General features: G+C 38.4%; 1 protein-coding gene across 2 annotated transcripts in view; it reads right to left on the bottom strand.

Annotated features, from left to right (window-relative positions):
- GPLD1 (glycosylphosphatidylinositol specific phospholipase D1) overlaps positions 1-17,081 on the bottom strand; it is a 54,635-nt gene that overhangs the window by 26,132 nt on the left and 11,422 nt on the right. For both annotated transcript variants that reach the window (XM_061147505.1, XM_061147506.1), the window contains exons 3-10: positions 12,967-13,045; positions 11,160-11,257; positions 10,559-10,669; positions 9,510-9,558; positions 8,544-8,598; positions 2,066-2,173; positions 1,816-1,843; positions 1,568-1,707 (exon numbers count right to left, since the gene is read on the bottom strand). In XM_061147505.1, coding sequence (XP_061003488.1) covers positions 1,568-1,707; positions 1,816-1,843; positions 2,066-2,173; positions 8,544-8,598; positions 9,510-9,558; positions 10,559-10,669; positions 11,160-11,257; positions 12,967-13,045 — 668 coding nt within the window. The remainder of the gene's footprint in view (positions 1-1,567; positions 1,708-1,815; positions 1,844-2,065; positions 2,174-8,543; positions 8,599-9,509; positions 9,559-10,558; positions 10,670-11,159; positions 11,258-12,966; positions 13,046-17,081) is intronic.

The following is a 17,081-nucleotide window of genomic DNA, read 5'->3' as shown; positions in this document are numbered from 1 at the left end:
CCTTCCCTCCCAATTCCATCTGCTGAGTTCTCCCTGCTGACAGGAACCATCTCAGAGCTAGAGACTGAAAGAAAATCACTCCCAACTGTGTCACCTTCTGCCCATTGACGTTTGGTGTTATAATTTCTCAGTCTCATTCCTTTCAAAGCTAAAATTTTAAATTGCCTGGTGGGGATTTCCCTGGCTAAGACTTCACACTCCCTGTGCAGGGGGGCCTGGGTTCAATCCCTGGTTGGGGAACTAGATCCCACATGCTGCAACTACAATCAAAGATCCTGAGTGCCACAACTAAGACCAGTCCAGCCAAATAAATTTTTTTTTTAAATTTTTAAAATAAAATTCCCTGGTGTTCCAGTGGATAGGACTCTGCACTTTCACTGCCATGGGCCCAGGTTCCATCCCTGGTTGGGGAACTAAGATGCCATAAGCCACTGGGCACAGCCAAAAAAACAAATAAAAATAGCTGCAGCACCTCTAACCTTTGCTTTAATAAAAATTAAAAACAAAAATTTACAAACTCAATAATTAAGTAGGTAACTAAGTCTCCCTTTTTACAAGTAAAAAGGCTCTGATAGAATGTAAGATGTGAACTTTCTCCCTAAAACCAAACAGAAGCACTGAGAGAGTGGGGATTACGTAAGAGTTTATTCTAGGATGAAGACTAGAATGGAGGGAGAGGAAGACTGGAAAATCCCCTGGACAGAGGAGCTGCCACAGACCCTCTTTCCCCCTGCTGGCTGATGCTTAAGCTGTCCTTGCCCTGCAGAAGGTCTGCCTCCAGGGGTCCCTATCCAGACCCAGCCCTACCCTGCCCATTTCAGCAGCATGGGAGGGGTTACATCCTGAGGGGTGTGGTTGGAAATCGGTTATGAGAGAACCTCGGCTCCCTCAGACCATGAACAGATCCTGTGAGAGCCGAAATGTCTAATGTTGCAGTTGGAACTGGGGACAAGACCAGTCTGCCCTGGTCTGCATCTGAGTCTCTGGTTGACATTCACTCTGGGTGTGCTGGGGCGGAGCAGAAAAGGAGCTGGAGGTTGAGAAGCTCTCCCATCGGGGCTGCATGTCAAATTGCAACAGAAGGCTGTGCCTTATAAATGCCTTCATTTCTGATTTTCTTTAGGAGTATGAGGCTTAAGTGAAGTGCCCTTTGAAACCCTGAAGCCCTGAGAGCTCAATCCGGGTGGAGAGGAAGATGTCTGTATCCACTGCTGGAGCTTGGGGAGGTGGGCACCCCAGCCCACAGCATGGGGTCTCCCAAAAGAAACAGATGTTGCACAGCGGGGGAAGCGAATTCCTTCCCACCTGGGCCATTTCTCCCAGGCCATGAACTTGGCAAAATCTACCTCTCCATCCCTAGGACAGGAGAGACATCAGCAAACCCAACCAGATGGGAAGGAGTTGGAGTTTTGAGGTGGCAGTTTCCATTCTTTCCCTGCTTCATTAGGACATGACAGCACTTCCTGAGACTTTATCCTCATTTGATCAACTGAAAAACCTGGGTTTTATGATGGGGATGGAATAGCAATACAGGGAGTGATTGGTAGGAGAAAGAGTAACAATTCACCTGGTCCCATTCTTTAACATGTAACTTGTCAGACGGTAAATATTAGTGGACCAAAACGCCATATCATCCAGCCCTCCTAGGAAGTATTCTTGAAATTGTTCCACCAAAAATGGGGATTTTCCAGAATAAGTGGGATAAAGCTAAGGCAGAGAGAAAGAAAAATAATCTAATAAGCAACTGAATCAAGTGCTTCTCATGGTATCTTTATAACACTTTCAATTCAGATTTTGAAGAATAAATTCCTTTACCTTGGAAATAGCTAACATCTCAGCATACCTGCAACAGAAGCAATAATTTAGACTGTGAGTTATGATTTCCACGAAGATATGAAATGAATGAAGAAAAAGTTCCAGCAATAGGTATCCACTATCATGCAGCTGAATTTGAACAAGCAAAATCCATACATCCAATACCCACACTCAGTAGCCAAAGCATTGGAAAGTGTGTTAAGGAATTCACAATAAAATCACTTGCAAATATTCCTCCAGTTACACTTACATTTCCAAGAACTGAAGGTATGAACAGTCAACAATGGCTTTTTTGGTGATGACTGCTCGGCCGTAGAGTTCTTTATAAATTCCCAGGAGATCTTCAACAGGCACATACCTGAGAAAAGCATTAGAATAAAATAAGGGCTGTTTTGACTCTGAAGTTGAAGATAACAACACAGTCACAGCAGCTACCAGTGATTCCAGGATTAATAGTTGCCAGACATCATGCAAAGGACTTTACATGCATTATTCATTTAATCCTACCAACAACCCTGAGTGGTTGATACTATCACAGTCCTACTTCACATACAGGAAACTAAGGCACAGAAAAGTTCAATAATTTGCCCAAAGCTGCAGAACAAACAACTGGTACCCTAATCAAATATTTATACAAATAAAAGAAACCGTGAGTAGCTCTCATAGTCAACAAAAGAGTCTGAAATGTGGTACTTGAATGCAATCTCAAAAATGACAGAATGATCTCAATTCATTTTCAAGGCAAATCATTCAACATCACAGTAATCCAAGTCTATGCTCCAACCACTAATGCCAAAGCTGAAGTTGAACAGTTCTATGAAGACCTACAAGACCTTTTAGAACTAACACCAAAAAAAGATGTCCTTTTCATCATAGGGGACTGGAATGCAAAAATATAAGTTAAGAGATACCAGGAGTAACAGGTAAGTTTGACTTTGGAGTACAAAATGAAGCAGGATAAAGACTAACAGAATTTTGTCAAGAGAACACACTGATCATAGCAAACACCCTTTTCCAACAACACAAGAGAAGACTCTATACATGGACATCACCAGATGGTCAATACTGAAATCAGACTGATTTTATTTTTGCAGCTGAAGATGGAGAAACTCTATACAGTCAGCAAAAATAAGACTAGGCGCTGACTGTGGCTCAGATCATTCCTTATTGCAAAAGTTACGCTTAAATGGAAGAACGTAGGGAAAACCACTAGACCACATAGGTATGACTTAAAGTAAATCCCTCATGATTATACAGTGGAGGTGATGAATAGATTCAAAGGATTAGATCTAGTGGACAGAGTGTCTGAAGAACTATGGATGGAGGTTTGTAACACTGTACAGGAGGCAGTGACCGAAACCATCCCAAAGAAAAAGAAACACAAGAAAGCAAAGTGGTTGTCTGAGAAGGCTTTACAAATAGGCAAGGAAAGAAGAGAAGCAGGAGAAATATCAACAACCTCAGATATGCAGATGATACCACTCTAATGGCAGAAAGTCAAGAGGAACTAAAGAGCCTCTTGATGAGGGTGAAAGAGGAGAGTGAAAAAGCTGGCTTAAAACTCAGCATTCAAAAAAACTAAGATCATGGCATCTGGTCCCATCACTTCATGGCAAATAGAAGTGGGGAAAGTGGAAGTAGTAACAGATTTTATTTTCCTGGGCTCCAAAAATCACTGCAGATGGTGACTGCAGCCATGAAATTAAAAGATGCTTGCTCCTTTCCTCCTTTAAGGAAAGCTGTGACAAACCTAGACAGCATATTAAAAAGCAGAGATATCACTTTACTGACAAAGGTGTATATAGTCAAAGTTATGATTTTTCCAGTAGTCATGTACAGATGTGAGAGGTGGACCACAAAGAAGGCTGAGTGTTAAAGAATCGATGTTTTGAATTGTGGTGTTGGAAAAGACTCTTGAGAGTCCCTTGGACTGCAAGGAGATCAAGCCAGTCAGTCCTAACAGAAATCAACCCTGAATATTCACTGAAAGGACTGATGCTGAAGCTGAAGCTCCAATACTTTGACCACATGATGCGAAGGGCTGACTCACTGGTAAAGACCTTGATGTTGGGAAAGACTGCAGGCAAAAGGAGAGGGGGGCATTGCAGAAGATGAGATGTTTAGATCGTATTACCAACTCAATGGCCATGAATTTGAGCAAACTCCAAGAGATAATGAAGGTCAGGGGAGCCTAGCATGCTGCAGTCCATGGGGTCACAAAGTCAGACAGGACTTAGAGACTGAACAACAACAACAAATAAAAGGAATGTTTAGTTTTGCAAATTCAGAGTTCAAAGAGCAATAGAAGATATTTTTATTCTTTTGAGTTGAATCACTCTCAGGAATCATTTTTTTAAAAACACTCCAAAATAACTCCTAATCCCAACATCCTACTTTCAGAATACACAGTGGTAGGTAGTAAAAAAGAATTCTAGGTCAAGCTTTTGATTCAGAGGTATTAGTTATTGCAGTTGGAGGAAAAGCCACATTTTAAAAATTAGATTTATACTGTTGTCATTTATCTTTAAGAAACTTTTAGATTATACCAGATATAAATATAAATACAAACAAAACCTAATTGAGTGTATCTATAAGAAGGAATCTATTGAGCTGTCCATTTTTTACTTTACAAGCACACCAGAATGGTCTTCTCCTAAATATAGCTTAAAAGTCTAGCAAAAAGCCTAACAAAAATATTTTTTTAAATGAATCACCAAGCTAGCAAGAAAGTGAAATTTTTCCAATGGCCAAAAATAAGTTGGAACTGGAAACTTTGACAGGTTAGTGAGTGGGAAAGCCATTTTTGCTCTGAAGACATCTGCTAAACCTGGGAACCTAGGAGGCTTTTTTTTTTGGGGGGGGGGGGGTAGTTGTATGGCATACAGGAGACAAGAGCTAAAGGATAGGAATCACCCAAAGTGGGCCATTTCTCACAGGAAACGCCTCATTAAAGGCTATACCTTCTGCATGAGTGTTAGCCAGAAATAAATCCAAGACACTAATAAGCACAGCAAAGAAACCTCTGTCTTCATCTTAGAAATGGAGAGAGAGAGGGAAAGCTATCTCGCCCCTAGAATCAGTAACCACTACCCAACCCTACAAATATTTTGTCTTGCACTCATGGTATCTGTGTGGTCAGGAAAATTTCCAGGGTTGAATATCATTTAAATGTGGTTCCAGTTAATAGTGCCTTGAGGTAGCCTGCAGAAGGTAAGACAAGCCTTCCCTGGAGAAATGCAACTGTAACGCAAGCCTTGAGGACCTTCAAGCCTTCAAGCACCACTGAATAAGACTGAAAGAAGGCCAGATCCCAGGTGAGGTACAATGTGAAATGCACATCTCATCCCGTGCAGAGCACCCTGTGCGGAGAGTCGGTGGGGAACCTCAGGTCCCTGCTGCCACCAACTCTTCCCGGTGCATCCAAAGGCCAGTTGTCCTCATCTGCCTCGAGAGTGACCTGTTGGTTCTGGGTCTCCCTTAGTTCTGAGGCAGCTGGACCAGGGATGGGAATGGGCAACTTGCCAGGTCCCCAGCTCTAGTTCTTTGTTCTGTAAGCATCCCTCCCTGCTTCCAGCTCTCCATACTCAGACTAAGGCCGAGGGACAGAGTTATGTCACCTTCCGTCTGCTTAGTAAACATGTGAAGAAAAAACAACAGTGTATCCAACAGTATCTGATAAATCGGACTTGAAGGCAGTAAGTATTGCAAAATATAAAGACAGCCACCAGACAGAAAGCTCGATTCACCAGAAGGACATGAGATTTGAAAACGTGAATATCCTTAACATATGTTCAAACACATGTATAGCAAACTTTGACCTAACTATAAGGAGAAACTGAAAAATTTCATCATCATAGGAGGGGATTTTTTAAATGAATTTCTCAGTAATTGTTAGACTGTCCAGATAAAAGTAATAAGATTATATTATTTAAAACTTATGAATCTTTTGATTTGAGCAGTACATTTAAAAAGCTTGAGCTAATCCATACACACACACACACACACACACACACACACACTCACATAATGTTAAACCACAAATTGGAGAATTAACATTCTTTTCAAGTACAGGTGAAAAATTAAAAATAGATAATTAAATAAATTCTAATAGATAAAAATTAATCATTTGGTAGACCTTTTAGTTAAGACTCAAATTTCATAGGAACCAAAGAAAAGTAGAAGGAAAAAAATAAATATAAGAAAAAGTAATGAAAGAGAAAGAGAACATATAGTATTAATAGAAAGGATCAATAAAGCCAAAAGTTTTTTCGATAATAAAACTGAAAAATATTAGACATGATTAATTGTTTAAAAATATAAGAGAAGGCACAATAAATAACATTATAGATACCAAACAAACAGAAGTACAAGTAAAATGAGGGGGAAAAATGAGGATATTATGAACTCCCTTAAGCCAAAATGTTTAAACACTCAGACAAAATAGAAAAGTCCTAGAAAAATAATAAAACTCTTTTAGAAGAAACTGAAAAACAGTACAGTCCTAAAACCAAAAGTCACTACTTTTTAAAACATCTGGCTTTATAGACAAGTTCTACCAAACACGCAAGAAATCAAAGTTATAATCTTACACAAACTTCCAGAAAACAGCAAAGGAAGACATCTTTGCTTTCATGCATTTCATGAATCAGGTGAGGAGTATACCTTTGAAGAAAGGTACATTTCTTCAAGGTACATTTGAAGAAAAAGGACAGGCTGGGAAATCAGCCCTGATAGATGTCAAAATGCATTAAAGCAGTTTTAGTTTTAAAACTCAGTATTGCTCAGGAATAGTCAATTAGGCCAAGAGAACATGATAGAAAGCCCAGAAACTGACCCACATATACATGGAATTTTATGTCAGAGAGAACATTACAGATCAGTGAACAAGATTAGACTATTGATAAATGGTTCTGAGACAATCAGTTATCTCTGTAGGAAAAAAATAAAATTTCTATCACAGAATATACAAAAAATTAACTCCAGGTAAATTAAAGATATAAAGTTAAGAAATGAAACTATACTGTGATAACCTAGAAGGGTGGGAAAGGGTGGGAGGGAGATTCAAGAGGGAGGGGATATATGTACACCTATGGCTGATTCATACTGATACATGGCAGAAACCAACAATACTGTAAAGCAATTATCCTACAATTTAGAAAATAAATTAGAAAAAATTAAAAAAAAGAAACTATAAAATATTTGGAAGGCTATGTAGGAGAATAACCTCATGCCCTCAAGGTAGGAAAGGATTTCTTAAATAAGATGTCAAAAGTACAAATTACAAAGGAAGAGACTGATACATTCAACTACACTAAAACTAATAAATTCTATTTATCAAGATATACCATAAGTAAAAAGACATGCCACAAACTATTAAAAGATATTTATATCAAATAATTGATAAACTGACAAAAGATTGAACCCAGAATATACCAAGAACACTCAGAAATAAAAAGGAAAACCCAACAGAAAAATAGGCTAAAAACCAAACAAGTTTCTCACTTAAAATGAAACACAATCGATAAAATATGAAAGAATATTCAACCTTATTATAACAGTAACCTGGGAAATGAGAATTAAAATTTTAAGGAGATACCATTTTATACCAAATAGGTTAGAATTTTAAAGCTGGACAATACTAAGTATTCAAGAATGCAGAAGGAGAACAAAGCTGATGGGAGTACAAGTTGGGAAGACCATTCTAAATGACAGCCAGGGATTATTTATTTAGGTTAAATGTGCCTAAGTCCTATGGCCCAACAGTTCCACTTCTGGTACCATTTACTTCAAAGAAATTCCCCTCTAATGCAAAAATATATGTACAAAAATGTACACAGCAACATGATGTGTAAAGTAAAAACACTTAACACTACTTACATATCCAGCACTAGAATCAAGTCATATTGGTAGATTTACACAAGGGAGGGCCATACAGTGGTGAAAATCAATGGACTATCGCTGAACATATCAATATGATTAAGTGTCAGGGAAATAATTTTAAACAAGAAACATTTTTAAATTAAATTCTAATTTAAAATTTAATTTTAAGCAAAATGCATGATGCATAATTCTATTTAAAGTAAAAACCCATATAATATTTTGCATACAGATATGACTGTGCTTATGTGCTCAGCTGTGTCTGACTCTCTGCGACCACATGGACAGCAACCCACCAGGCTCCTCTGTCTGTGGAATTTCTGGAGTGGGTTGAATGCTGGAGTGGGTTGCCATTTCCTACTCCAGGGGACCTTCCCGACCCAGGGATTGAACCCACGTCTCTTATGTCTCCTGCATTGACAGGCGGGTTCTTTGCCACTGGTACCACTTGGGAAGCCCCATGGATATGGCTACATGTAGTAAAACTCTAAGGGAAAAGCGACTAAGTGATTAAGAGAACCTAAGGTTGTAGGTATACCTGGTGGGAGAAAAGGTGATATGACAGAAGGAAAGGCAGGGAGCCTCTATATTCCAGCAATGATCTACTTCTTCAGGTAGCTGGCAGCTATACAGTATTTTTTATTTATAAAAAATACATTATTTTATATGTTTGGCATAATTCACAGATTTTTAAAAGAATCTATTTAGACTAATCTTTAGTTTTGCTTTCCAACATGTACAAATGTAGAAGGCTTCTTATTACATCATAAGTTTTACTTTCTAAGGAAAAAAAGAGTCAAGCTCCTAACTGCCACTTGGGTATCACATATTTAAATATACATTGCTCTTACCAGTGCCGTGAGAGGTAATTAAATTTAAACTCGAACTGGCTCAACACGTCTCCTCCTATGATATGAGAAAAATATTTGCTTTTGGAGAATTAATGACAATACATAGCAAGCTTCTTTGAACATAAATTTGCACAATCCAGTTTATTAGTTCTTCACACTGTTATAGGTTTCTGTTCATTATTTTAGTTGCATAGGCACATATTTAAGAAAAAAATGATCTTTTAAAATCTTAGTGAAACACATGAATTAAGAAAGAGAATTAAGAGAATAAAGAAACTCATATAACCAAAAGTTTTTTTTACTTTAAGATGGACCATAAAGATTCTTCTATTTAAACAAACACTACTCACCATTACTGTGAATATTTAAAGGTAATTAAATATAGAAAAACAATGGAGTTTATCCATTTAAAGCTAAAGTATTAGGAGACACTAGGTAATGAATTTAAATCTGATTTTAAAAGTAATGCTTTTCTAAAATAATGGCACAAGTCAATGATAAAATATAATGGTGTTTTTTTGGTTGTTTTGTTCTTTTCTTGGCTGCACCTTAAGGCATGTGGAATCTCCCTGATCAGGGATTGAACCTGAGCCCCCTGCAGTGGAAGCGCAGAGACTTCTTAACCACTGAATCACTAGGGAAATCACCATTTTTTTGTTTGGTTTTTACTAAATACATATATATTATTATATATTATATAATATATATATATACATATATATGTATATACATATACACACACACATATATATAATGCAAATATACATATATAAAATACATTTATAATCTTCACAGATGTGCATCTCTGTATTAAATGAAGTATTCCTGTACTCTAAACAATTGAAATATTAAAATAGAAAGCTAGTGGCAAGAAACTAAAAACATACATACATAAGGTATAATAGTGACTACAAGTGAAATATAACTACCACGAAAGACAATCTGGCAAATGTAAATAAATAGTACCGAAATCACCAGCCGGATGTGCCTCGGAATAGGAGTTGTGAAAATCAATCTGAGGGAAAAAAGAGAACCATCCAGTATATATCACAAATTGAAGCCCAAACTCTTACCCCGCAGTGAAGCAATGCGTGGGACCCAATGACTACTGAGGACGTGTAGTGACTGGACTCACTTTTCAAAGAAACATTTAATTTTATTATTTGCTTTTTAAAAAAAAGATCCTGGCAGCTGAGTTGTATGCTTCATGTCTTAACAGATAAAGCTGTTGCAAACATTTGTATCTAACAGGATACATGAACAATCTCTAAGTGCAAACTTAAATTTTTTACAGGATAGTATTAATATCAGTGAATAGCCAGAGGGGACTTTCATCAGGTAAGGTCACAATTTTCAGTGGGGATATGGCATCTTCATATAAAAAAGGAAAAAAAAACAAAAGCATGTTAACTTACTTTTAAATAAAACCAGATAGTAGGGGTTTATACCACTATTAAGATGCACAGCTTGAATAAAACATAAAATTTCTCAAATATTGTTTATGACTAAACAGAACATGACATCTATGGATGTTTTCAGGGCACACTAGTCAATCTGCCCACATGGATGAATTTACGCAGGTAGCAAATGTGTAAGAGTAATGGACAAGAAAAGATGGAAATCTAATGAATACTGTATTGGGCAGAGTCTTATTTCCATGTGAATCTGAATAACCTAAAGTTTTTCTTTTCCTACAATGGTCAGTTTTTTTTTTTTAATTTCATTTTTTTTTAGCACTGAAAACATTTTGTCTTTAGGTACAGCCAATTAACAATGTTGTGGTCATTTCAGGTGAATAGTGGAGGGACTCAGTCATACATATACATGTATCCATTCTCCCTTCAACCCCTCTCCCATCCAGACTGGCACATAACATTGTTGATTATCCATTTTAAATATAGCAGTGTGTACATAACCTTTCCAAAGTCCCTAACTATCCTAAAAGAGTCAGTTTTGAATCTTGGGTAGGACAATATCATTCCCACAAAGTCATTAACCTGAAGCTATGTACTCACGGCAGCCATCGTCCTGAGGAATCCTTGTTCAATACCCAGGCTATGCCAGTTGACATCAGCCACCATGTGAGATGTAATTCCAAACAAGAAAGCTATCAATTTCTCTGTGTCCTGCCAAATAAGCAAATTAGAGTTGGGGGTAGGGGGAAGGTAGTTATTTTATAGCAATCTTATTAAAAGGATTAACAAATATGAATTCATTTCCATTACTGAGACTTAACAAAACATCAGAGACAGGTACGTTGTAGTTACCCCCGAACCACAAAGGGCTTTTTTTTTTAACTGATTCTGAGTGCCTTGAAACTGCTTTCAGATTTATTCACTAGGGGAGCAAAACAGCCGAGTGACATGCCCCAAATTTTAAAAACATTGCTTATTGAAAATAAAACTGAAGATGTAAATTTTGAAAAATCATTTGTTCACATGTTAACTAGCTATTTACTGTGTTCCATATGCTGTGTTTGGCATTGTGGCAGAAGGGTGAGTAGCCCTCAGAATCTGGATTTAAGGGTTGGGGTTAGAAATGGAGTTAATGCAGGTGCAATGATAGTACTTGGCAAGTCTGGAACTGAGTATTTTTAGGGCTAGAGGCTCTGCCTACCTCATCCCAGGGAAGAGGATGGTTCTTCCGGATATAATGAATGCTTGCATTAAGAAATGGAGTCCAGTGAGTGCTCTCTGACACGTCATGGAATTGTCCTGACAAAACAGAAGCAGCTCTCAGAGGTCCTTCTTAAAAGGCTGAAGATTCTCTTGTATATTCATACCACATCTTTCTTCATCCATTCATCTGTCAGCGGACACTTAGATTGTTTCTATGTCTTTGCTAATGTAAATAGTGCTTCAGCAAACACTGGGGTACTTGTGTCGATTTGAGCAATGGAATATTACTCAGTCATAAAAAGGAATGAAAGTGGATCATTAGTAGAGATGTGGATGAACCTAAAGACTATCCTACAAAGTCAGTCAGAAAGAGAAAATCGTCTATTAATATATAAACATGCAATCTAGAAAAATGGTACAGATGAACCTGTTTGCAAGGCAGAAATAGAGACACAGATGTAGGGAACAAACATATGGATACCAAGAGAAGCAGGGGATGAACTGGGAGATTGGGACTGACATATAGACACTAATATGTACAGAAGAGATAACTCATGAGAACCTGCTATATAGCACAAGGAAGCCTACTTGGTGTTCTCTGGTAACCTAAACGGAAAGGAAATATAAAAAAGGGGACATGTGTATACAAATAGCTGATCCACTTCAACATAGGACAGAAAGCAGCACAGCACTGTAAAACAACTATCCCCCAATTTTCTTTAAAAGTTGGAGATTCTCAGTGAAGTATTCCACCACCACCTGTTGTGTTGCTGCGTTCCTTCGCCTTCCCTCCAAGCCTCTTAGTTTCCTGAGTCAATATTCAAAGGAAGCCTCTAGGACAGAAGAGCCAGCCAAAAGAAAGAGGAGCCTTAACTGCTCATAGCATCTAGAAATAGCTGGGCTGCAAGAGAAGCTGGAAGTGTTAAGTTCTGTACCCTAAAGCTAAAGAAATCAGCTGTCCCTATTTCTTTTTTTTTTTTTTTGGGGGGGGGGTGGTTTTAAATCTTCTTTTCCATCACAGTCAGCCTCCCTAACAGCACAAAAGAAAAAAGCAGATATTCCAACAGCTTTCAAGTATTTGAATTTATAATACTTTTAAATGGGGTGTGCTATATGCCTCTTTATTCCCACAGGAGGGATGAGTGAAAAAAAAAAACAGGAACTGACATCTATTCTAAACCTTCAAGTGCCAGATTCTTCATGGAGTGTCATAACAGCAATCAAAAGCAAAATCCCAGAGTTCAGATCCCTCAAGTCAAATTTTTTAGATCATTATTAAACTAAAAATAGCCTAACCACTTTTGTTTAAAATATAACTGAAGCACATTTAACTTAATATTATCCTGCGTTTGCATAACACTTGACAAAATAACCTACATTAATGCCAACAGCAATTCAGTATAGCAGCCAGGTGTGTGTTAATTATTACTAATAAATAGTAATTAATTTAGATATTACTATGTTGCAAACATGGAAACTGAGACTCAGCATGGAAGGGGCTTTTTCAAGGTCACACGCTAACAGGTAACATCCAAGGAATAAAAACTCGAACCTTTTGATTTCCTTCAAAATGTTCTCTCTTCTGCCATGAAGCAGGAGAGCAAGTCAGGGCGCTTAGAATAAAGCTTTCAGAATTTCTACCCTTAAGCAAGTAAGTTTCGGTTAAATGGAAAACACAACCGAACTAAGTCACTGATCAACAACAGTGGAAAATATCATGTGTTGTTTGATACTTTTTTGAGTCTAAGCTATTCTTATCAACCAAGGAAAAGCAGCATCATCTGGTCTGTAAGTCTTCATCTTACCTCTCTCGCAGATGCTAGGGTAAAATGAGTCAGGAAACACGGATCCAGCCTGATATGCATCCCGGTGCCTAAGTAACAGCTGGGGAGCAGGAAAATACAGAGGTTAGAGGGCAAGAGAAAACAGCCTGGGAGAAGCAGGCCCAGGTGTGGGAGTTAGAACAATGTGATGGTAGGGGAGAAGTGATGGAAGGAAGTAGTGAAGGAAGGAAGGCATAAATAAATTATAATAACTCTTGTATCAATATAATTTGAACAGCACCCTACCAAATGTATTTCAGGTTCTCTCATACCAAAACAGACGAGCTGATTATATAGTAGTAAAAAAATCACCTATTTGAATTTAATCTTTTGCTTTTTTTCTGTCCACCCAGAAGAACAAGATTTCCCCAAGACTATTTCACTGACCCAGAACTGGTGTGTGGTAAACTTTTTGATGACCTAGTGACAACCAGTAAAATGAGAAAAATGCAGACACATATACATATATATTTATTGGGGCTTCCCAGGTGGCACTGGTGGGAAAGAACCCACCTGCCAATGCAGAAGGCATAGGAGATGCAAGGAGACGCAGGTTTGATCCCTGGGTTGGGAAGATCCCCTGGAGAAGGAAATGGCAACCCACTCCAGTATTCTTGCCTGGAGAATTCCATGGATGGAGGAGCCTGGTGAGCTACAGTCCATGGGGTCACAAAGAGTCAGAAGTGACTGGACGACTCACACACACATACACATATATACACATATACATGTGTCAGTTCGTATCTATTTGTGTGTGTGTGTGTTTATAGTTGCGACCTGTGCTTTAGAGGAAGATGATATCCTTTATAGATTAAAGATTAAGATTATAACCTTTTGAAGGGTTACAAAAATACCCTTTCCCACTTCCAACATGACACATAAGTTGGTGGTAGAGGTTTTCTTCCCAGCGTTCTTCTTTGGTGGCCTTCTCACTCCATCCCATTCCAACCCCCTTATGGCTACACCCAGTGAGTGCTGGGGCCTAGAAAATGAAGACTTCATTCCCCAGCGGCTACTGAGGAGCCGCTTGTCCCTGTGTGCTCCCAGCCAGCACGGAAGTGTTTGGCCTTTCCATAGCAGAAGTAGGGGGGCCCAGGTGATCACAGGCAGAGTTAGAGGGCATCCATTTTGCTACTAAGGAACGTGGCTGAGGTGATGAGGTCCCAGAGCCAACAGTCAAGATGGTGGCGTCTTACTTTCCAAACCACACAGGAGACAGTTGGACACGGAGCTCGTGAATGGAACAGTGTCTGTTTGACTGCTTAGTGGCTCTGGCAGGCCAGTTCTGTGTGTTGTTCTGGGAGTCCTGTCCGGATACTCAGCTTAGAGTCTGCTCCTCCATTTCTCACAGTTTCTCAGCACTGAATCCCCTAATACGTGGTCTTGTACCCCTCTCAGCATAAGGGGGGTTTCCTCTTATGGAAACCCAGAGGGGTTTCCACTATCTGCAAATGAACTCTGACCGAATGGGCAAGGGAAAAGTCTGGCAATCCAACTTTTTGATTTTTCAATAGGGACTTATTAATAACATAGGCTAGATGCAGAAGCAACAAAGAAGTACCTCAAAGAACTTGAAACAGAAGGAAATACAGTATCACCTACTTTTTGTTTTTGCTTTTTCAAGCAGTGTCTCCTCCTCAGTTTTCTAAAGACAGAATCACTTCCATATCGAGCAGGTGAGGCTGACTGACCACAGGGGAACAAGGACAGCACATCCACTCCCACTAGAGTGTTTGGCTCAGAGATGTTTGCTTGACAAAAGCTACTTCAGCTAGAACGTCCCCCAAGACTTCTCAGCTAGAGCTGTGGGGAGAAGAAAGAAGATGCTTTCTTCTCTTCAGGGTTTTATTTGTTTGTTTTAAGACATTCTTTTGTTTTTAAGATGATGCTCTTTCTCATCTTATTTATTTTTGGCCACACCTTGTAGGTAACTGGGATCTTAGTTCCCCGACCAGGGATCGAACCTGTGCCCCCCTGCAGTGACAGCGCAGATTCTTAACCACTGGACTGACAGGGAAGTCTTCGCCTCTTCAGGGATTTTAAACTTAGAAACAGTCCTGGATGGCCAGTGTCTCCCAGTGTCTAGGAGACAGAGTACCACTTAGACCTCTTAGTCCAGCTCTGCCCCAGGTTTATCAGTTACATGAACCCTTAGAGTCTTTTTTCTAAAGACAGCTGGAATTGGACTTTTGCCACTTAAAAGTAATAATTAACTTTGCTGAATATTTACCTTAGCAGCCACTGTAATGGTCACTTTATATGTATTAAGACTTGTTGAATCCGCATCTCCCGGTGAGATAGTGTTATTTAACAGGGAAAAATAATGCTAAAGCAAATTTTAAATAATTCTAAAGTAAATTTTAAAAAGTAAAGGTGTCAGGTGGGAGGGAAGTTCGAGAGGAGAGGATACATGTATACATATAGCTGATTCATGTTGTTGCACAGCAGAAATGAACAACATTGTAAAGCAATTGTACTCCAATTAAAAATAAATTTTAAGAAAAGGTGTCAGAAAAAAAGTCAGGAAACTGCTAGAGGGAAAAGAGTACAGAAGGAGGAGGAGGATATCCTCCTCTTTCAGATATAAAAATGCACCAAAAGACACAGATCAATGAAATAGAATAAAGAAATAGATTCAACCATAATAACTTAATGCATGATAGAGATGAACAAAGGATGGAGTAATCGACAATTGGGTTGGCACAACCCCACTGCAATGAACAGTCTATTCTTATAGGGAATCCATACTTAGCCTAGGTGACACTGACTTGAAATTGACATCAGCGGTAACAGATCACTGGATCCCTATCATGCTTTATGCAAAAATTAAGTACAAGATGAATTAGAGAGTTAAATGTCAAAAATAGAGCCATGAAAATAACAAGACACATTTTAAGTGAATATTTCTATAATCTCAGGATGGAAATGATATTTCTAAGCAAAACATACAGGCAGAAACCATGAAGGAAAAGACTGATGCACTTAACTACACAAAAATTTTAATGCTGTGCATGGTAAAAAGAACCAGAAACAAATTTAAGAGAAAAATAAATAACCACGAGAATCATTTGACACATGATAAGATGCTATCTTTTTTTAAAAAGTCATTCTTCACATCAAGATTAATATCCTAATAGAAAAATGAGCAAAAGACACAGGCAATTCATAGAAGAAGCAATAGAAACAGTCAATAAACACTTGAAAATATATTTAAACTCATTAATAATAAAAATTATTTGTCAATATAACCTATAACAAAATAACCACTTTCATATATTGGCAAAAATGAAAATATAATAAAAACAGACTTCTAAAAGTGAGTCTGTTTCTAAATCTGAAGATAAAGAAATTTCAACAAACTACAGGAACAGTTAAGGATATTAATCCTTTCTTGGTCCTGTTTATCTTCCCTGTTTTGTTTTCATTTTTCATTTGTTTCTGGGCCAAGGGGATTCGACTAGCAGTACCAGGGCTGAAGGGACTTTCCAGGTCATGGATTACCTACAAGGAGACCAAGCATATCAGAACCAGAACATGTATTGAGGATAATGGAGGTCAGGTTTCTCACTGCTGGAGAAAGGAGTTACAGATACAAAGCTGAAGAAGATCCTGTGCTGATGGACTGGAATTGGAGATGTTTTCATGTGAATTCAGGGTTTTAAACAGACACAAAAGCCAACTTGAAATGAATTCTGGGACAATTTGAGCATCAAGATAAATAATATTAGTAACGTGATATAGGGCTTCCCTGGTGGCTCAGATGGTAAAAAATCTACCTGCAATGTGGGAGACCTGGGTTTGATCCCTGGGTTGGGAAGATCCCCTGGAGGAAGGCATGGCAACCCGCTCCAGTATTCTTGCCTGGAGAATTCCATGGACAGAGGAGCCTGGCAGGCTACAGTCCTTGGGGTCACAAAGAGTCAGACACGACTGGGTGACTAAGCACTGCACATAATGTGATATAAACCATTGAATAAAATAGGAATCCATGAATTAATAATATAAAGAGATAGATAAATGGGGAAGGAGAGGCTTTACCTTACAGCAGAATGCAAATTTATAAATGTACAAGGAATGATAGAATCAGATAAACATTT

This window comes from Dama dama, chromosome 7, assembly GCF_033118175.1.
Source record: "Dama dama isolate Ldn47 chromosome 7, ASM3311817v1, whole genome shotgun sequence".
NCBI classification, from domain to species: domain Eukaryota; kingdom Metazoa; phylum Chordata; class Mammalia; order Artiodactyla; family Cervidae; genus Dama; species Dama dama.
Note: the sequence above shows the minus strand (reverse complement) of the source record. Positions and strands in the feature narration are given on the sequence as shown.